The 21,367-nt window shown below is 47.7% G+C and overlaps 1 protein-coding gene across 2 annotated transcripts in view; it reads left to right on the forward strand.

Annotated features, from left to right (window-relative positions):
* Positions 1-21,367, forward strand: part of LOC112946447 (coiled-coil domain-containing protein 134-like) — a 39,963-nt gene that overhangs the window by 10,999 nt on the left and 7,597 nt on the right. Inside the window, exons 8-16 of one of the 2 annotated variants that reach the window (XM_026038271.1) lie at positions 8,250-8,415; positions 10,313-10,417; positions 11,337-11,447; positions 12,032-12,213; positions 14,624-14,705; positions 15,184-15,386; positions 16,154-16,235; positions 18,213-18,319; positions 18,872-19,003. In XM_026038271.1, the coding sequence (XP_025894056.1) occupies positions 8,250-8,415; positions 10,313-10,417; positions 11,337-11,447; positions 12,032-12,213; positions 14,624-14,705; positions 15,184-15,386; positions 16,154-16,235; positions 18,213-18,319; positions 18,872-19,003 (1,170 nt within the window). Of the gene's footprint in view, positions 1-8,249; positions 8,416-10,312; positions 10,418-11,336; positions 11,448-12,031; positions 12,214-14,623; positions 14,706-15,183; positions 15,387-16,153; positions 16,236-18,212; positions 18,320-18,871; positions 19,004-20,889; positions 20,912-21,367 lie in introns of those variants that run through there. The other variant, XM_026038272.1, reaches the window with a different exon arrangement.

A 21,367-nucleotide genomic window follows, 5' to 3' on the forward strand; every position in this document is an offset into this window, starting at 1 on the left:
GGATGATGGGAAAAGACRTTTTCGGAAGAGATTATGTAGCATAAACCAAGTGCAACTGTGGCATTTGCCACCTCTCCAAAGATGAGTGCAGCATTATTGCATTCATGCAAACTGGGAGTGTATGGATCTGAGGGTGGGGAAGTTCATAAAGCTTCCGTAGAAACTGCAAAGTCTTCCTTCAGASTGTGCAATCCCCATAGCAAACCTGACATGTTACCTAATCTGCAGCTGTTGTGGACAATTAAAAATGTGGGAGTTTTGTTTCCAGAAGGCAATTTTGAGCTTGTCCAGCAGACATAGCAAGGATAATGTTAGGCAAGGATAATATTAGGCAAGTATGGTTTGAAAAGTAGCAATGGAGTCACTTGTGCTTTAGTGTTCCATGGCAGCCTGTCACTAAGACACTTTGAGTGGGATTATCCAAATAGTGGGACTCAGATGCACTCCCAAGCGTTGAGTAAGTTTTCCTTGTATTTTGCCACTGTTTCACATACACAGCTTCTTGCCACTGCTGGGGGCTTGAGGGTGTTCTGTTTTACATTTGTAACAGTCGCAGGCATCTTTACTGGCTTGCTATTCTCACCCTTGAAAGCAGGGTGTAGTGCAGTGCAGGCTGGCAAAGCTGGGGTGGGTGTGCTGCTGCTTGCTCACTGGACCTGGGCAGAAATTGGGGACTGTGGTAAAATTGCCCTGCGGCTCTCTGTAAGAGTGAGTCGAGATGTTCTGTTCTAAACCATTTAGGGCTAGACCCTGCAGAGGACTTAAATGTCTGTATTTGCTACTACATAGCAAAACACTGAAGCCCAGGTGCTAAGTGGCATTAAAGTCAGCTGTACCTGGGTGTGTGCCCCGTGTCTTGCTGCAGAATTAGACATTTGACCTGCTTTAGTAGTTATGTCTAGGGTTACATGAACAGTAATGTCAGTAGTTATGTCAGGGTGTAACTGGCTGCCAGCTGGAATGAGGAAGGAGTTTCTTGTTTGATGCAATGTCTTGCAGAGGTAGCAGCATCGCTCATAAACATCGGGTGGGGGAGCGTTAGTTGCTTTCAAAATGCTCTGCGAGACTGTGTACCTGCTGCCAGGCAATTTCATAGAAGGGCTGTTAGTGCCATTTATGTGGATTTGGAGATCTAATATTCTGGATAGGGGAAGCAGAAAGAGAGCTGCTGTTTTCTGTATGCATCACATACCACCCATCTGATCTTTTCTTCATTCCTTCCACAGAGCTACCTGGAAAGGGCTGTCAGCCCATCAGTGATGGAGGTTTTCATATCAGCCCTTAATACCTTGTTTACAGTGATGCCAAACATGAGGGATAAGTTCTCCAAAAAGCTGGGTACGGATCATGTGCCCTGTGCTGCTTTGCTTGACAGACAGAACTTGCTGCTGCTGCGTATTTTGAGGCAATGAGCTTAACAAGACTTTCAGTGGGGGATTACACTGCATGTTTGTGTGGGTAAGAACAGAGGGTGCAGTCATGTTCAGTAGGATGAAAAGTTATTGCTCTAGGAATGGTGATAGGACTGATCTTATCTAAGTAAATTGTGTCAGCTTTACCCCTTCCTCTGGAATATTCAGAGCTGCCGGTTTCTGTAGATAGGAATTACGCTGGAGTTATCACTTGGCTTTTATTGTATAGAAACCTATTGACTTTGTGTCTTCCTTACTCTTTGTAGATCAGAGAGTGATGTACAGATTCCCTCTTTTCTAAATATGTAGAGCTAGTAAATCTTTCCTTCTCCTCCTGAGAAAGCAAATGAATCTCAGTTGCTGTCCTCCAAATCAATGGTTATGAGACCTGTGTACTCTTCTCTCTTATCAGACACACTTGGGACTCTTTAGACGTTTCTGTCTTGCTTTCTCTCCAGCATCCTCCTCCTTCATCCACCTGACATTGGAGCTGAAGGCCAGATTTTGCTCTGTGCAAAGGTATTGTTATGTGTACGTTGGAAGTGAGTCATAATTTTCCAGGTAGGAAAGCAGATCACAGATATGTAAAGCAGCTGAATTAGGCAAGAATGGAGCCTTTTCTCACAACTATTTTTTTTTTTTTTTTGGTCTTGGCTAATTGTTCATCACTGGAAACATCATTGTCCCAGAATTTTCTTAATAGGGTTTGTCAATGGTATTGGGAACCCCTCCTCACAAACCTCTCTTTTTCTGTGATRTTAAAGATAATGACATTATCCCAAGGTATCCGTGTATATTCAGTATTATCGCTGCTACTGTGTTTGCCACATCTGTCTCGTTGTGGCAGAGCAGGTATTTGTGTGTGATCATTCAGTAAACTGAAGCTTGACAGATGCTATGTGATATTAGAAGGAGGATGAAGTTTTTGACCTTCTCCCTTTTRTGTTTCTGGTGTTCTTCACAGTAATCCTGTCTTGAATCAAACATGTTCCAGCTTCCTCTACAACTTATGCCTGAGCCTCTACTCTGTAATGGAGAAGGAGAGAGATTTTTCTCAAAATGGCAAGTCTGGAGAAGATGACAACTTGCTTCGTTTTGGTTGAGGTCTAGCCAGGCTCTATTTAGGCAGTAGGAGAGAAGGAAAAAAAAGAATGCGGAGGGGAGGGAGTGGGTGGAGGAAGGGGGAGACACACAGCATCTCTATTTTGAGATTTTCTTCAGCTTTTTCTTAGGCTGGTCTGCTGAGAAGATGTCTCAGAGATGAAACCCTAGCTGAACGAGTGTGGCTCATTTATGCGTGGGTTTGCTCATCCCATGGCATTCATTAGCACAGCTGTGCATGCTTTAATTAAAACAATGTTCCTTGCCAGGGAGTCACCTTTAGCTGTGAATTAAGGTCATCTTTTTTTTTTTTTTTTTCCCCTCCCTGGTTAATTTCATAAAGCTTTCCTATATACACTGCAACTTTCCATTGTAGCTGAGTCCCAAATAAACGAGATGAAAGTTTCCACATGATAGAATCCACTATTCTCCCTGGCACCAGTTGGATGCCATATTGGCAGCACTGGCCAAGAGCTGGGGACCTCAAAGCAAAAGTCTTCTTTTATCCTCCTGGCCAGCTCTGTTAGATCAGGTTTTGGCCTCTATTCGTGCCAAATCATAGAGGTGCACTTGCTGTTTCATGTACTGTGTGCAGACTGTRGGGGATAGTCAGTGGGCTTTGATACTGTGCAAATCATCAGCTTCYCAAATTTAATGTGCTTCAGTTTAGGACGGGCAGATCCTGCCATACCTCTGTCCATTTTAGTATGGACATTCCTCATCCCTACCTATCCTGCTCATACTGGTTGCATTTCCAGAGCAAGAGATGTTTGAGCTCCTGCAGAAGGGCCTGCCTCAGTTAAACTACACAGTTCCTGAAAGCCTCCTCCTCCTGACTGAAAATCCYGAACCTTTCTCTTTGGATCAGTCTCTGTGCAGCCACCAGTATTGCTTCATACTCCTCTTATACTTTGCCTACACCTTTGGGGACAGGTGAGCCAYGTGTATACAAACACGGACGGTTGTGGGTTATTTTGGCCATCATGCACCAATTTGCAGTGGGTGAGACTTGTCCGATTTTCCTGTTTCTTCTCCAAACTCCTTGACTGCAGGTTTGTCCCAGAGGCAGAATTGTTTTTAGCCATGAAAACTTTCCTTCTGTCAGCCCAGGACCGTGGAGACTGTCCTCCTCCATACATATTCAGAGCTGTGCTCTACTTCCTTGCTGTCTGTCAGGACAAAAGCAAAGACCTGGACTTGGTAAAAGACGATTTCATTCCCCCATCTTGGACCTTTTCTGTGCAGTTTAACTAAGGTTCCTCCCCGCCCTCTTGCAGGCCATAYTTTGATGTGTATGATGAGTGATGAATGAGTGGAAAGTGTGCAGTGCCGCAATGCCCTGGAAAGTTAACTGTGAAAAGCCACTAGGGGATAGAGGTTTGATTGAATAAGCTTGTGTTATGTGTGGGAAGTGTAAATGCGTTGGATAGGCTGTGAATTCACGTACCGAATATTATAAGCTTCRTGGCTCCAATCTCCTGAACACATCCCCAGCCTCTGCAGCGTGCTTTCTAGCGTTCCCATATGGCTTTCTGCTGCTGCACAGCTTGGAGCACTGCATAAAGCCTACAAGTTTCTTAGCCTTTGTGATGCAAATGGGCCTCACGAAATGATCTGTATGATTGTCTACTCCAAAGGCAGTGTGACTTTTTCTCACGGTAGATACTAATCACTTCAGCTTTTGGATATTCACTATCTGGTTGTGATTTTGTCCTCTCTCTCCCTTTCCTTCCCACACACTTGTCAGAGGTCATTATGTGCCATAAAGAGGATCCTGGATAATCTGCCAGATCTGGGCTTGGTCTACGTTCACTGTCCGCTTCTGCTGAGCTTTTTCCTGYGCTACCCTGAATTTATGGGCAAATTTGGACACCAGGTCCTTCAACTCTGGTTCTCCCGGGAAGACTGCAATCAAAGTGAAGCYGAACAAGCTGGTTTTGATGTGTCTGAGCAGCTGAAGAGGGCCAACCCTTTGCTTCCCATTCTGAAGAGCAATTCAAGCATTTTACTTATTTTACTGGTACGTGACTCTCACAAAGGCAGCCTGTGATCTCTGGCCATGATTCAGGGGGAGCACTTAGGGCTTGTTGTTTTTTAAAAGTATTTGGTGTTTTTCTGAGTGCAAAGAATTGAGCTGTATGCACAGCTTTCCACCTCCCAGGCAAACCTGCTATGGAAAACGGCGCTGGTGTGTGTGTTAGCACTTCTGCTCTCCACTGTGATAGAATGGGGTCTTTGGAAAGCTGGCCAGGAAGGGATCTGGAGAGGGCTGTGATATTTGCATTGGAAAAAAATTCATCGGCTTTACTCTTTCCCTGTCCAGATAGACTGCTGGGTGCTCTAGATCCTTCTGTGGCACTCTTTCAAAAAGCTGTTTGCTATTTTGGGAGCAGTGGTGGCTATTGATGGATGAGAAGGATATGAGAAACAAAGAACTTTCAAAAAGCAGCATGCAGAGAGCAGGACCTCAGGGCTCAGCTTTTCTGTTTTTTTTTTTTTTTTACTTCGTTTGTGTTGAACTGGAGAGTATTGTCTAAGATTGCTGCAATGCTCTGAATTTTCAGGACTGCAAAAGGCCCATTGTGTTGTTCTTCAACAGTAATAATAATAAAAGATGAGAGAGAACTGCTTGCTGCAGGGGAGAAAGGGGCCTCTCAGTAACTGGACTTGTGTTTTTGTGCTTAGCTGGTGAAATGAGATCTGTTGGCCTGTGTAATCATAACAGAAGTCAGGTCCCGATGGCTTCTCAGAGAGTTTCTCTCCTTTTCACCTCTCCTACCTAATCTCTCACCCCTCTGCATCAGTGACCCCTTGCCAATGACTACTTAGCCAGTCACAGCAAATATTTATTAACTTTCCACACAAAGACATGAGATTTGCTAAGAGCAAAAGCTAAGATCTGTGATTTTTTTCTTCCAACCCATCATTGAAGGTAAAGATATGTCACATTGGGAATAACCCCCCATGCCAGTAAGCAGAGAAGAAGCAGGGTTTGGTTGTAGTGCCTGAGGTGGCTGGAGGCTAGGAATCCATCTAACACAGGCATTACAGACTGGCATGTATTTATTCTGGTCTAAGAGGTCGTGAAATAATTTTTAATATCCCAGGATACTGAAAAGACTGGCAGGATGGTATGTTGCTCAGGATGGCTTGGGTGTTATTGTAGAGCAGGTAACAACATCCGGGTGTTTGATGCTGCTTCCCGACTATTAGTAAAAGCCAATTAATACATTGACAGATCAGCGTGGATGAGAAGAGGTGTCCCATGAGACTTGTCTCCCTTTGGCAATAGTTTTGGAACCTGTCACTCAAGCTAAAGCATATGTATCACAGCACATGCTGTGTACGAGCAAATACATCACAGGTCTATAAACTGGCCAAAGAGAAATGACGGCTCCCTCTCTGAACGGTGCAGCAGCCCTGCGTTCCCCTTGTCTGTCTTGCCTTGTGCTCTTGCAGAAATAAATTAATTTAGCTCTGTCCCAGTCTTTAAAGTGAACTGTAATAAATCACAGGCTTTGACAATTCACCTCTCTTTTGGGGAAGAGTATAATCAATCTGAATTTAGATGGGCTAATAAAGCAGTGCAATATCCTAGAATAAATATACTGTCAGATATAAACAAAACTTATGAGGTGCATAATCCCAGCCTGAGAAAGCAATGGTAAAATGAAAGGTCTCTGCATGGTACAGTGAAACAAAAATGAATATCCTTCCAAGGATGATTTATTTGCTTATCTGCTTTTAATAAATGTCTGGATTAGATAGAGCAGATGGTTAGTGGCTTCGTTGGAGACCTTCAGCTCCTGAGTAAGAAGGAAAATGTYAATACAGGGAAGCATTTACCAGGGCCAGGAGGGCTGTGACCCTTGGTTTAACACTGTTCTGTGCCATGTGTGTCCACCTGGTGATAAATGTGGTAACTGTCACACACTGGCCCACCTGGCTTCTCTGTGGTCCAGATCTGAGCTGCTCTCCTAGGSCATGGGAGCGAGTTGGCTGACATTAGGTTATGTTCCTCAATATCACTAAAAGAGAGAAGCTGAAGAGAGAAATTGAGAATAAACACAAGTACTTAACGCTGTGTTGAGTCCATAAAACTTGGCTTTCAGAGCAGATTATGTGTCGCTTTTTCCTCAGAGAGAGAATTGAGATGATAATTTTCCATAGAAAGCAATTATGGAAAAACCTTCACCTGCAGAAGCTGTCGTCTTAACTGCAGGAAGCTACAGGTGTTTTCTGTCATGGTCTAAGATGGATGCTTCCCCTGCCAACTTTATCATCCACATCTTCAGGGGATATTCTCGTTCCAATAGCAGCTCAGCCTGTGTGCTGAGCCCAGCTGGCCTGGTGCACGTTGTGACAGGAAGCCCTGCAGGATGGACTTGGCTGAGCAGTATCAAATTCATCTCTTTTATTTCTCTGAATATCCCCTCGCCCTTGTGTAGTGAGGGAAGGTAAATGGTGCTACCTTCACTGTATCATTCCTAATTCTGCACCATACAGTGCTGCTCTTCCCATCCGGAATGCTCCTGGTATTTTTAGTCTCTCTTCGTAAGGAGGTCTCTGCATCCTGCAGAGGAGGAACATCCAGCATTTTCCCTGGGTTGGGTTAAGCTCGTAGTGCTGGTGTCTCACAGTTGTACCCCTTTATGTGCAGTATTTCTGRCATGTGCTGGAGTGAGAAATATGGCAGAAAAGGTGCCAGAGAGCAGTTCTCTGCCATCGGAGCTGCTTGTGCAGCCAGCTGCCTGCTGCTTATTCCTGAAGGTCTCAGCTGTAGGCAGGAATGAGCCTTCAAAGCTGGAGGAATTTTTCTGGCACCAGCAGCCGTTTCTTGCCGTAACCATTTTCCCTGGCCCCTTTCCTCTCCCCCATCTGGTCTGGATGTATAACTATCATGCGAGAAGGGAACACAGCCAAAAAAGAAGGGCTCTAGGCTGGGTGGGCGCTCCTGGCARGCCGTGGGCTTGGCAACGTTGCTCAATGCCGTTTCCTTTGCTGGTTCCCTCTTTCTGCTGTTCCCTTTGCAATGCAGCAGTCAGGAGTACAGGGGAGGAAGGGATGGTGGCGCTGACCTATGTAATATCGTAACGTCAATGTTTCCTACCTGAATTTTATGGAACTGTGCTTATGCTTATACTTGTATGCAAAAGTGTGCCTGAGTTAAGGCTAGTGGCGTGGGATTTGGCTCCCCAGGGAGCTGTGTTCCAGAAGCAGGCCTGGGGGCTGCATGCTCTGCACCCAGCTCTCCCGGTTGCAGTGCCTGAGTGATTGCTTGACTGGTTTACGTTTCAGGCAGTTTAGCTGTTACGTTGCTGCTGCAGATACCAGGCTGCCAGCCCAAGACTTCTCAAAATAAGTAGCTATGGACTGACTCACAAGCTTGGTTTTAAGTAAGCATCCTACTATGTGGCCTGATTTTTCTAAAACAACAACAGGAAGAGCAGAAGTGCCAGAGGATCTATATTCTTGAAAACCAGGCCCTGACTTCAGGAACTCATCTGCTAAAATATTGACCTTAAATATATGTTGGGAGGTAAAGAGCCAAATGCTTTAAATGGGGTGTTATCCAGTGGTGCCTATAGGAAGATAGCCTGCCTGCCTTATGCAATGTTGCATTTAATCGGGACATACTTAATCTGAACTGTGCTTTATTAGGGTGTTTCCTAAGGCACTGGATTAGCATAGTGGTAAGTAAGAAAACAGAAAGTAATGTGTGCTTTTCCCTCCCAGGACTTGGTCTGCTCAAGCTCTGTGGACGTGGCTCAAAAGGTGCTGGTGACTCTAAGATCCTTCTTGGAAAGAAATGAGGATGTCCTTGTCTGTGACCTCCTCCGGAGTCAGTTCCTGCAGATCCTGCAGCAGCTGCTGCTGGAGAGCAGCTCTGCCTCCTTACAAGGTGACTTCCCTCTATGTTTTGGGTCTTGCTGTGGGATCCAGCAAGGTTACGTGCTGAAGGGATTCGGTCTGGGCTGATGGGTTTCCAAACTGCTGATGTAGCCTCAGTATTTATCTGCATGAGGAAATTTACTGGCAGAATTGTACTGATTCAATTCCCCTTTGCAGAAGCTCCTAAAAGGAGAGGTTTTATTTTTTTGGTTTAGGTGGTTGTGTTTTCGAAGTGTGAGTGTTAAGCCAAGGCAGGCTTTTCTCATGCTGCCGTAAGTTTTCACGTGGAGAGCTGCTCGGGGCAAATCTCCCTGCTTAAGCAAGTGGTCAGTGGTGACAGAAGAGCTTTCTGCTTTTGCCCCTGCTCCGAGAAAAACAAATTGGCGAGCCTGACTATAGCTCCCAGGGCACAGAGGCTAGCAGGAGAGAGAACCTGAATCATGCATGATATGGATCCCCAGAAGGGAACTGTGATATCTCCAGGGTTCATAGATCCGTTACATCTTTGAAAGATTTAGCTGGAGAGTCTCTCTGTTTTTCTTACTAGCCCAGATTTTGGAGCAGAGACTGTTGTCCCGTTGCAAAAAGTCCTGTGCAAAGCAGCACGTAAGCCTGCATTGGAGGAGGAAGCACTGCAGGGATCTGTTTGGCTTCCCCAAGGGCAGCCTTTGTTTTTTTCCTGGCGGGGGGCACTTACACTTGTTACAGCCCTGCTCTTCTTGGAAGTCTTTGCTGGGCAGCAGTTGTGATGGGAATGCAGCCTCCTCCTAGCTCTTTGTTGTCCTCATTAGGGAGGGGGAACACACAGCTTTTTTGGCTCATGTTTAGCCAGATGTGATAGGCTGGAGAGGAGTTCAAAACAGGAGCCTGGCAGAGTATGAGGCCCCAGGGTGTGAATAAAGCAGGCAGTGTTAACATCCTGCTAGGTCTGATCTTGTTTGGTGTAGCACACACTTTGAGTCATGGCTTCTCTCTGTCACTAGCTAGGGATGCCAGGGACTCGGAGGGGCAGATTGCTGTCCTTGCTGAGCCAGACCCAGCTCTTCAGGACACTGGGCTAGAGGGGCTTCTGCCAGATTAGGCCCCTTCTGTTCCTTCTAATATCCTCAGCTTCTACTCATGCTGCACCTTGAACTCGTTAGCTGAGTTATTGGCAGCCTCATCCAGAAAGTGGCGCCCCAGATGTGCCCTCAGGATGTGGCTTCCTTGTCTCACAGCACACAGACAGCTCTCTGTGACAGCCAGGACAGGGAATGCCAGCCCAGGACTCTGCATCCCTGTTCAAACAGCAGCCTGCCCTTAGACAACAACAAGCCCCGACAGTGGGACTCCATCAAGAACCCATTAATATTAAAGACATCTGTAAACTTTTCCCTCTCAAAATTGAAACCTCCCGAGTCTTTGTGAGGACTTTTTTTTTCCTGGGGTCGTAGGTGTYTGCAATATGTTTGGCTCTTCTGTGCCAAACCTGCACAGTTTGGCAAGCAGTGATGGCAAGCAGAAGGGAAAAGAGCAGTCTGCAAAGGRATGGTGGTTACGAGCTAATGAGCAGTGTGAATTTAAATGTGTGGTAAACAGGCACCTTATGTGGTTCTCTGAGAGTATAAATGGTGAGCGTAGCCTCCTTTTTTTTTTCCTGCTCWTTGCTCGTTGTCCCTACAACAGGGTTGGTAGGACCTAGTGTGTAACTCGAGGCCAGCACAGAGGCAGGAAGGGGGCCTGGCTTAGAGGGGGCTGTGCAGAGCACAGTGGGGTCGGGGAGGTATGCGTGGGCATGTATGGAAAGGGGGAATACCTGCTCCCCTCAACCTAACCCTCATCTCCGAGCCTGAAAATTCACAATTCTTGGCACATTTTGAGGTAGAGCAGGTTAGAGTTTGCTGAAAAGTTGTCTGTCCCCTTCTTAGCTAACAGGAACCTGCCTCTTTTGCTGAACCTCCTTTTCCTGGTGCACCTGCGGAGCAGGGATGTGAGGGAGCTGGACAGTACAGACTTCAGGCTGCTTCACCAGGGTGAGTCTGCCCGTCTGTCTTCTCTCAGGGGGCTTTGCTCTGCATTCATTAGTTGTTCCATGTGATGATTAGGGACTGCCTATTCATCCTTTTGGAGAGTGTGTATCCCATACTACATTTATGGTTRCTTTAAGGCACTTTCATAGGCAGAGTGGTGCAGACAGCCCTTGTTACCAGTTCAAGCAGTGAAACACAAATTTTCCACCTCCTGCCTTTACATTTATTGTTGTTGTTGTCTGAAACCTCACRAGGAGGTCCAAGTTTTTGCATGGCCGTGACACCACTTGGAAGCTTGTGACAACGAGCCCGAAGGCACRTTGAGATGGCTTTTGAGGATTATTTATTCAGACTTTCAGCTCTTCAAACAATCTGCAGCAACAGTTGCTGAGCCCTATAGATGTGGCTTTCCCTCCCAAACTCTCTTGCTAAACACKGCTCCTAAATGTTTGGTGCTTACAACCAGCGTGGTGAGTTTATTACTGATACAAGGAGAATTTGTGAGACTGGAGGAACAGTTATCCATGTGGTTCCCCAGCCTGGCCATTTATGACTTGAGATAAGCACATGGGTGTCTGACTAATGCAATATTAACGTAATAGAGTCAGGCTCTGCCTCTAGAAACAGGTAGCTTATCTYATAGTCCGTATCTCTTGGAGTTATTACTGCAAAATGTAATCTATTCCCTTTAATAAACCCTTTCCTGCTTTGTGTCCTGCTGTTATCATTCTCTAGAGCACTGTGCCTGGTGTAAAGGGGACTGTGAGGCAGACCCTCTTGCTTTGCCTGGGCCATGTTCTGCTTAGTGTCACTTCAGGTTGTGCTGCTCCTGCCTGAGTTCTGCCTCCGCTGACTGACCTCTTTCCTGCACTGAGGTGCTCTGCTGTGCTGCTGTGTTTGCTACAAATTCTTTCACTTCCAGTGAGCAACCTCTGCGGCAAATGTACGCCGAGGGACACCGACCTCCTGCAGCCATCCTTGAATTTCTTGTACTGGAGCCTTCATCAAACAACATCTAGCAGTCAACAGCGAGGTGAGGCAGGACTGTGTTGATTGCTGAGCTATTTTCAGTATGGCTSTTACCAAGCTGTAGCTTGGCCATCACAGATTGTGTTCTAACCTTCTCAGCAGGTAAGATCGATTTTCTGTCTTCAGTTGCAACGTTACAGTTAACAAAGAACATTTTGTATTTGGAATGAAGTTTTTAGGTTGTGCTTGCTTTGTTTTGTTTTTCTGCTTTCTGATGATTCAGGATTTGGCTGCTGAGAGACAGAGCCACTGTATTTGTTTTGTTCATAAAACACAGCAGTTGGGCTTTGGTGCCTTGTTGAAATGCCCTTCAATTGGCATGCTTCAAAAAATTAGACAAGAGGGGCAGCTCTAAGCAACCTCGCAGCTGTGTTAGCTGAGCACCGGTCATTTTATTAGCTGGCCTAGCTGTCACTTGGGCTGTGTCCCATGAATACCAACGGAGCTGGACAGCCTCCTTCTGATGAGCTGGGGCCTTTGGGGCTGCCTYGCTGCGGCAGGGACGTGCTCAGCACTTTGCTTCTGCCTGTCAGGCTGCTTTATCCTGTGCCACGCCCGTGCCTCTCTGATGCTGTTCCTCCTGCGCAGCTGTGGCCGTGCTGCTGTCCAACGTGTCCTTGCTCGAGCTGCTGCAGAAGGTTTTGCAGCGCACCTGGTTGCGCTCCTGCCCCTCTGCGACCGCTTGCCTGTCGGCTGAAGACACCGTGCTCTGCTCTGGGTGGCTCTTGGTGGCTTCCCTCTTAGTTTACCAGCATCAGTACAATGCCGAGGTGAGAATCTCTCTTGCAGATGGATCCAGGGAATGGCTAAACCTTAAATAAAACAAAAACCAAACCCACCAACCTCCCCCAACCAAAAAAATAAATAAAAGAAAGGAAGGAAGACAAGACTTGCATTGGGCTGGAATGAGGTCCCCTCGGGAGCCTTTTCATTATTGCAKTTGCTCCTTGGTGCACGTCTGCAGCCAGGCTGGAGGCTAGCAAGCTTCTGAAGGCTGCAGTGTGAATCACTGGAGAGCTATGGAGAGGGGAAAAGTCCTGGGAAAGAAAAACATAGGCAACCCTCTCGATCCAAAACACTTTCCTCTTCATGACAGGACAAAATACTTTTCAAGGTGTTCCTGAAGGGAAGGCTGGTGGTGGGAGGAGCAACACCYATGTTTTAAAATGTTTTGTTGGTTCCGAAATAATCATCAGTGGAACAGGCACAATCCAAATCTGTTATTGGCAAATCAGCCCCCAATATTAGCAGAGCTGGTGTGAACGTGGGCAGCTGTCATTCTACTCAGTGCTCTGCAGTCCAACAGGAGAGCTGAGCTGGAGCAGTGGGCTGCTTTTGGAGTTACAAGTGAGGGAATGGGGCACTTTCCAAAGCCAACATGAGGGGATTACATTCCCTTCCAAGCATCTACCGTTGCTTATCCCTCCTCTCCCGAAATGAAGTTAAACAGCGTGGCTTGAATCTGAGCTCTGTTCCTGCAGCTGCATCTGGTTGAGGCTGTTCCTAATGACTCAGTGAGTCTGGTCATGAATGACAAAATCCGCAGGCATCTGCWCTCATAGGCAAGGGTTGGTTTTCTAATGTCGTGGGAGGGTTTTTTCCAAAGGGACAAACCAGACCAAGCCTGTACCTGTTGCTTCATGGGTGTGCATGGTTACTTCTTACAGCGTTGGTCTTGTCTGCACTGACAGCTGTGTAAATGTGCAGGGAGACCTGCCTGTCCCTCTCTAGCAGTGTTACACACTTTGCAGTTGACAGGTCAGGGCTGTGTCTGGGTGGTCAGTCCCCAAAAGAGCCAGTATTGAGTTTCATCTTCTGGGAGAGACTTTCTCAGCTTGTATTGATCCTTGAAGTGCAATCATTTAATCACTTACAAGCCTGCTTTTTAGCCAGTGCTTTATTGGCTTGATGTACTGTGACATGAAATCCAGAATCTGTCTAGCACCAGAGGTGTGGAAAGAAACTACAGATGCAGGTGGCAAATGTGAGAAGTTCCAGGATGCTTCGGGGCTTTTAATTTTCAGCACTTCTAAACTTCAACATTTCTGATCTTCTCATGAGGGGGAAGCAGAAGTGATGTAGAGTCCCTTCTCTTTCTGCTGCGTATTGCTCATGCTGCACAAGCATCCTGGAGGCCCTTGCTGAGAGCCCTTGGCCAGTGTKGCTGTGGGCTGCCGCCAGGCTTTCTCCTGGAGCTTGCACTTATTTAGAGGGAACAGTGGCTCTGAGAAGCGTGAGCTGCCCGTGTTCATCTCAGGCTGGTGGTGTTAATGAGGACTTGTCTGCCCAGAGCAAGCTGGGGCCTTAACTGTGCTGTTGCTGGCGACGTTAGCAGGAGCCAGGAGCTGCTTGGGGCTGTGGATAAGCTTGGGCCACGGGTTGGATGCTTATTAAGGACTTTGTCTTGACAGTGCTTAGATAAACAACCACTGCTACCCATGTTGCTTTCATGTGTTCCCAGCTCTGMTGGCGAGCATTTCTCTTTGGAAGGCAATTTGAAGGAATAAGCACAGTGATCCTAGTACCTGCCCGCCCATGCCAGCTCTGTGTCCTGCTGCAGAGCAAATTCAACCCCTCCTSGCGCGCTCTGAAACTGGATGCCATTCCCTGCTGCATGGCAGCTCTGGGAAGGAAGCACGGCAGACTCTCCTGCTGAGTCCTCTCCGTTTCCGGAGAGGACTCCGTAGTCCGAGTGCCAGCCTCCCTCGCCCACACCTTGTGCTCGCCCGGAAAGCAGCTCCCGGCCCTGGGCTCCCAGCTGGAGCAGCCGGGACCAGCTGTCTGTTGTCACTGTGGCTCTGTGGCCGCACAGCTCATCGGCCTTGCTGACAGGCCTCAAGTGGTCGAGGTCAGGCGGTCTTCGGTGCTGGCTGTGCTGGTGCTCCCGCTGCTCGGCAGCCTGGCAGCCGCGTGCCAAGGGGCAGGCAGGGGCGAGGGGCGGGCAGCGCGGCCTGCTGAGCTGTCACTGGGGCTGGAAGCTCTGCAGGGCTGCCAGGTGGTAATGAGTGAAGCAAGAGGAGGCCCCAGTTAYGTGACTTTCCTTTCTGGATCAGAGTCCTGAAGCCTCATTGCTGTGCCTTTTTTTTTTTTCCCCCCCCAGAATATCATCATGGGATAGTGTCTAAGGACTGGAAGTGCCAGGCCAGATCAGCACCATTTTTTTTCTTGTATTTCCTCTAGGTTCACCAGACGCTCTCCCTAGACCTGACAGATATCCTGAATGCAGTAATCTTTAGGAAGAAGAAGCCCATCCTACTGCTAGGTATTTGGTGTYTGTTGTAGGATGTGACTTGAAGCAGGTGCTAGTACCAGGTTAAAGGAGACAGAAGCCTCTTAAGGGCAAAGTGAATGAGAGACAGGGCTGTGTAGGTGATGGTGGAATCTTGAAGCTTTGGTACAGATGGCATACGGAGTACATATTTGATGGTAAAGAAAAGCAAAAGAGATTAAAAAGGAAAAAAAGGGATGGATAAATGGATAAATTCATAATTCATCTTGGAGGTGGACAGTGACGTCCAGAGMTGAGCATAAAATAGGTCTCAGCATGCCAGAGTGGGAGGTGAGCAGGGGAACTTCTTACCATTCTTAAAGCATCTTTTAGCAACTGTGGTGCCTCCCCGGTGGGCCCTTAAGCTTGAATTTTGTCTTCTCATRTCTCTCACGGCCTGGCATTGGCACCAACCCAAAGGGCAGGGGAGAGGAAAGCACCGCTATCTACTGAGGAGTGGTTCTGTGTCTAGTAAGCATCCTGCAGGTCCTGAGAGCTGTCCTGCGGCAGAACTTCTCCTCTCTGCTGCTGAGTGTCACCCAGCCCACAGCGCAGGCTGGGAGGGAAGCCCAGCTGGCGTCTCGGGAGGATTCTGCTCTGCGCCCCCTTGCTCCGTGGCAGGTCTTCTCCCTTGTGGTCAGTCTGCAGAACCTCCTGGTGCATGTCTACTTGCAGGTATATAAAATACTGCTTGGGAAGCATGCTAGTGCTGCCATGGTTCAAACACTTMCATTAACCTGAGGAGAGGCCACCCTGCAAGAGCACTCACGGGTCTGCCCTTTTTTTTTTTTTTCCTCATTTTTTCCACCCCTTACAGACCTGTGGTGATGAGGAGGGGGAATACTCTTGCTGCAGTGTATGCAGCACAGTGCAGTAAGGAGGTAAAACAACGTATGTGGTTCTCCCTGCTGCTGAACTAGGCAGCTTAAATTCTGTGTGTTAACCACAGTCTCTGTTATCCCATCTCCTGTACTCCTCAGGGCCCCTGCACCCTAGGGACAGAGCTGGTAAAAAAATWAAAATAAAATAAAATAAAATAAAATAAAATAAAATAAAATAAAATAAAATAAAATAAAATAAAATAAAATAAAATAAAATAAAATGAAAATAAAATGAAAGTGTCAAGCTCCTTCCCCACAGCCCTAGCAAGCTGCTTTGGGGAATGGTTCATCAGTTCCCATTTAGCTGTCTTGAGTGGCAGTAGCTTCCCAGATTTTTTTGAAGACTGTTGCTTATTTTTATAGTCAGAATCTAAGTCCTGCCCTTGTCYGACTCCTTGACATGATGGATCATTCACAGCACATTGCATCCCATGACGGAGATGAAGGGTGTTTCTGTTCTATGCTGCTGCTCTTCAGAGTCTGCCATTTTCTGGATTGTATTCTTGCAGTAGCTGTTACCTGTGTTTTTGTTTTGTTTTGTTTTTATTCCGGGCATTCCAGAAAGACTTGCTGCTCTCTCAGGCTGTGGTTGCCTGCCTGGAAACCTTACTGGAGTACCTGTATGTGAAGAACCAAGACGTTGGTAAAGCCTTTCCTAGCCCTCCTTTTTCTTGGGTCTCTCTGCTATAGTAATTTTGAGCTCTTTGATCTCCATCCTGTAGAGCCCTGGAGCAGATGCTTAATGAATTATCCCCAATGTGAAAAATGATTTGTATGCCTGCAGTTAATCATGTGCCCTGGGGACTCCCTTGAAGGAGTGAGCCCTCACTTTGGCACTAGATACCAATAGACTTTCCAGAACAAAGACTCTCCCACCCTCCACCCTGATCTGTTGCGAGTGGAAGATTTAAGAAATGAGAGGCAGGGAGGAAAACATTGCTTCTTACTTCCACATGCATCGTAGCAAGTCTTTAGGCCCTAAAGGTAGAGAAGGGAGGACTTGTTTAGGCAGCCTGAGGGAAGGGAAGCTGGCAATTTTAGGTTTCCAGGGGCAAATGCAGACGTTGGTTTCAAGAGTCCGTGTCAGACTTGACGTATTCCACGTTAGCAGTGTAACATCATAGGACAGTGTCATACAGGCAGGCTGAAAGAGCAGAGCCTCTCATTCATTGTCAGCTGCCCGTCACCAGGTTCAGGTGTTGGCTCTGATCTCAGCGTGCAAAGAGAATTCTCTGTACTCTGACCCATTCAAATCAGTCCCCTAAACGTTAGGAGAGAAGGGGATGGAGTGAATGAATACCAGACAAAAGGGATATTGTTGGGAGAGAGGAAGTTGCTGAATGAAAATGAAATACTGCAGGTGAATGACAGCCCRTAGCTGCAGGGAGCCTGTTAAAAGGCCTTGCTAAAGGAAAGAAAGAAAAAGAGAGAAAAGCAGCAGCCTATGGGGAGACTCCACTGATTTAGTATGAAGCTGAAAAAAATGCCRTTTTGGCAAGAGCTGAGCCCTTCTCTTTGACTGCCTAAATTCTTGCTGTGATGGAGAAGGTAACAACAGCAGTAAACGAGAGTCCCTTTTTATTGTGAGTGACGTGAGGATCACAGCTTTATTTGCCCGGAAGAAACAACAGAATTGCAGAGTGTGGCCTGGTCTCTGCCAGTAGAGGCATCCTCATTTGAGGCTCTTCTCTTTGAGGCCTTTGTTGGCCTAGAGATTTTTTCCAGATATGCAGAGCAGGCTCAGCACACAGTGCTGGTACCTTCTCATTTCCACCAGGTTAAAAATACCCCTCAAACACTTTACATGATTTGTTAGTGCTATTTTTCCTTAGAAGAGATTGTCCTAAAGGCAGCAGGGTGGTTATGTGTTTGCCAGCGGAATAGTGACCTTTCCAAAGCATAGGCCTCAAATCCAGTGACGGGTTCCTGGGGTAGAACAAGTTCTCTCATACCAGTTCATCTGCTGTAAGAGTCCAGCACAAGTTCTTAACCTGCAGTAAATACAAGGTGATACAATTTAAATTAGCATGGAGTGAAAGATTTCATGCTGTCACACCCAGGGACCTTTAGCTCCACCTCTCTCTGTTATCCATCTTTCTTACAACCTTTTCTCTGCTGATTGATTGTGTTGCTGTGATCAGCCTGGCTGGTGCCCATGGTGAGCTCTCTGATGCAGATCCACTCTTAGATACAGGGCTTTCTTCCTTCCCCAAAGAATAGTCTGCAAAATTGAAAGCCCCACTCAGGAAACACAGCCTCATATTGAAAGCAGAGTGATTTGGGTTTGTTTCGTTTCTTTAACCTGGGCTAAAGATAAACCTTTACTCTTTTATGACACACATTCCAGAAGGTTACTCTTCCCATAAAAGCATAATATGGACAGAATATATTTTCTGCTTTAAAAAGCTATGAAGATTTTGTCCTCATGGCTGAACTCTTGCTCGGGTTGTGATAGATTTAAAGGCTAATAAGAGCACAGCAAAATACCTTGTTGGTGTTTTACAGCTTGGGGTCTAAGAAAGAAAAACAGGGGTCAGTATGGAAGACTCTTTATCTGGGGCCAGACTATCTCCTGGCCGATGTTAAAGCTCTTTTTGATTGGCCTCTCCTTCTCTCCCAGCCCTACACGTTGCCTCGCAGCCCTGGCACCGGTTCCTGCTCTTCACTCTACTCAGTGGGGGACGGAAGTCCTTTCTGCAGCCAGAAATTCTCCGGCTCATGGCTTTGGTGAGCGGGGCAGGGACAGGCTGTTCCCCATTTCAGCATGCTGCTCTAGTGCATGTGGGCTCTAAGGGAGCACAGCCTGTTCTTCTGGGGGCTGGAGCATTTTTTCCCATCATCTAGCACCCCTGGGGAGGAGAGGGGAAGGCTGCTGAGAACAGGCGACCACTGTTGCCAAGCTGGGAGCGTGCTGAGGTTCTCTGAAGAACAGAGCTCTTCTTGGTACCACAGCTCTCATGACAGTGAATAAAAGGAAGGGGTTATTTATATGCACCTTCTCCTTCCAAATACATGACGGTCTGGGAGCCTCTGTTACCGCTATTTGACTTTAAAGTTTAGTTTAGTTTCGTTCCTTCCTGAGCTAAAGTACAGTAAGTCTAGGTATAAGTCAGAACAATCTCAATATGGGCATTTGCAGCAGTTCTGTTTGAAGTGGTGCCTATGGATTGAGCGCTGCAGCGTCTCTTCACAAAGAGGAGGTCATTCCAGGAGATAGATCACTTTGGGAGTCTGTGAGCTATTCACTATTTATTGCCTGTCTTTTGCCTTTTGTTCAAGTTTGTGAGATACCAGAACAGCAGTATTATTTCTCAGAGAGAAATAAGCCAGATTCTGCAGGAGGCAGCAGAAGCCAAATTATCAGAGCTGCCTGAGGCCACATGTCGTGCCCTCCGTCTCTTTCTTCGTCAGGTAAGAATGCAGTGGCTGCCTCGGAAAATAAGAATGCAGTTTCCTAGAGGATTGAATCTGCCTTTGTTGGGGAGCCGTAAACTTCCTTTAAGGAGATGGTGGGGAATCCTGCAGCTGCTGGCTTGGCCCGCTCTCATGAGAGATGTGTGGTGGAATGGGAAAGTGAGCAGCTGCCTAGGTTGTGACATGAGTGTTGTCGTGGGCCCCTTGATTTTCCCCGGGGTAGTTTGAAAGTAGTTTGCAGTCTGTGGAAATGAGGGAGGGAGGTGTGAAGGAAGGAACCCAATAGTTTGCTGATGGTTTGGAAATGATCCCTTCTTCTAATGGTTCAGATTCAGAGCACTTGTCAACAGATGGAGCCAGTGCAGGCAGGGTCAGTTCAGACCTTGTTGGAGAGCCTGGGACGGAGGAGGACTCGTGCAGAATATCAGGACATTGTGTATCCTTTTGCTGGGCACATGCCTTTCATAGTTGATACCGGAGTGGTATGTTAGCAGGTAGAACTTAACCCCATTTTCTGCTTCTCCAGTTCTTCTCCCTTTCTTTTCTTTTTCTCTGCTTCTCCCCACTTTGCAGCTCAAATTGAACAAAAATGTGAGCCTAACACTCTTAATGCTTACTGTAGCAGCTAATTTGGGGATGAAAGGTTTACTGATAGTTCTCTGTGCAGGGCTTGGATTCATCTATATGACAGGAATGGTTTAATGAAAGGAGTACAGGCCTGGGAGCCAGTAATAATTCCAATATTGATTTCCCTGGAGGATAAACAATCACCTAACCTCAGTGTGTGCACTAACTAGCATGGATATGTCTGTGTGGTCAGGCTAACCCAAGGGTGACATGACCACTTTGGAAGCACAGGGAAGCTGTAAGCATTTGCGCGGGGCCACCAGGTTTTACTCTGGTTGAGTCCCTGCTGAGAACTGTGTCCTTCCCTGTCGGTGGCCAGGAGGAAGGTGTGCCACAGAAGTTGCTTTTGGAGAAGGAGGGGGCCTGCCCTGTGAAGCGAGTGAGCCAATTTGCCTATTTCTGAAGCGCTCTGCCCTTGCCTTCCTGTTTGCTTGGTGCCTCGCTGCCTCGGAGCCCTGCTAGGCACGCACCGGCCCCTCTGGGCTCTCCTGAGGGGTGGGGACTTCGCTACCTACCCTGTGCAGGGATAACCTCATCAGCCATGCGCTGGGCTGGTGTGGGGGSTTTGTGTTACCTGCCAGACACACTTGTCCTCAGGCTTACCTGCCGCGGGATACCACCGCTCCACGGAGGGAAGCTCAGCGGTGTCCCAGAGTGGATGTTCTCCACAGTGAAATGTTCGTCCCAGCCCCATGGAGTCCTTCTCCACTGCCTGTATGGGGATGCACAGCAAGTGCTCCTTGCTTATATGGCTCCTTACTTTCCTAGCTTTTCCAGATAGGAAGCCTCCTTCAAATCTGACTTGTTAGAAAGGGCTTTAGATGCACTCCAGGTGCATCCAGTTGGCCAGTGGTGGCTGGCTGAATAGGAGGAAATGTGTCACAAGCACAGAAAACAAAATGCTGTGATCAAAAGCATAGTTTAAGATCAGCTTTGTCCAGAAAAACAAAACAAAACAACCAAAAACCCCACCCAGCTTCAAGCACACCAGTGTTACTCTCACGCTTTGGTGGGKTTTGCATGGTCTTGGTGAGGGAAATTTTAGTGATGAGTATCTCGTGTCAGCAACGTGTCAAAAAATGGGAATTCCRTTTGCATGTGGCAGTTTCAGCCGTGCCCTTCCCGTTGGTTTCCACTCATGGTGCCACCAACAGATGCCTGGGAAGCGTGGCAGTGTCCCTGTCACACATTGGGGACTGACGGGAGGAGASGCGGTCGGTAAACGCAGCAGAGGAACAAAAGAATGAACAGGAGACCCCATCCTGCCTGTTACTCCCTGTGAGCTGAAGAGAGAAGATGGACAAAGGRAGTCACCTGTAACTCATTTGGAAAAAAGTGGTTTGAGAATGCCAYGTGAAGGCTGGTTATTGGTGTGACTGCTCTGGAGCGTCTCCGCGCGGGAAGCGGCCTCTCCTGGGGGGCCACGGGGCTGCTGGGGGGCTCCAGCCGGGAGGCAGCTGCCCGCCTCATCCCGCTGAGCAGAGCAAGGAGCTTGGAGTGGAGCTTGGCCGGTGCACTGGGGCTCCTCTAGGATACAGTTCCGGGCCCTTTTACCGCTGCTTTTCCCTCCCAAGTGTCTAACAGTGACGGGGGCTTCTCACTGGGAGCCTCCCAGGGCGCTTCCCCTGCGCCCGGCGCCCCCGCGGAGCCGAGCCCTTGTGGGCACGGCGGGGCCGCGACCAGGGGCTCCCGGCTCTCCCGCCCTGCGAGGCGCTGCGGGCAGCGGGCCCGGCG

Source organism: Nothoprocta perdicaria, unplaced genomic scaffold, assembly GCF_003342845.1.
Source record: "Nothoprocta perdicaria isolate Ctin4 unplaced genomic scaffold, notPer1 scaffold_206, whole genome shotgun sequence".
NCBI classification, from domain to species: Eukaryota; Metazoa; Chordata; class Aves; order Tinamiformes; family Tinamidae; genus Nothoprocta; species Nothoprocta perdicaria.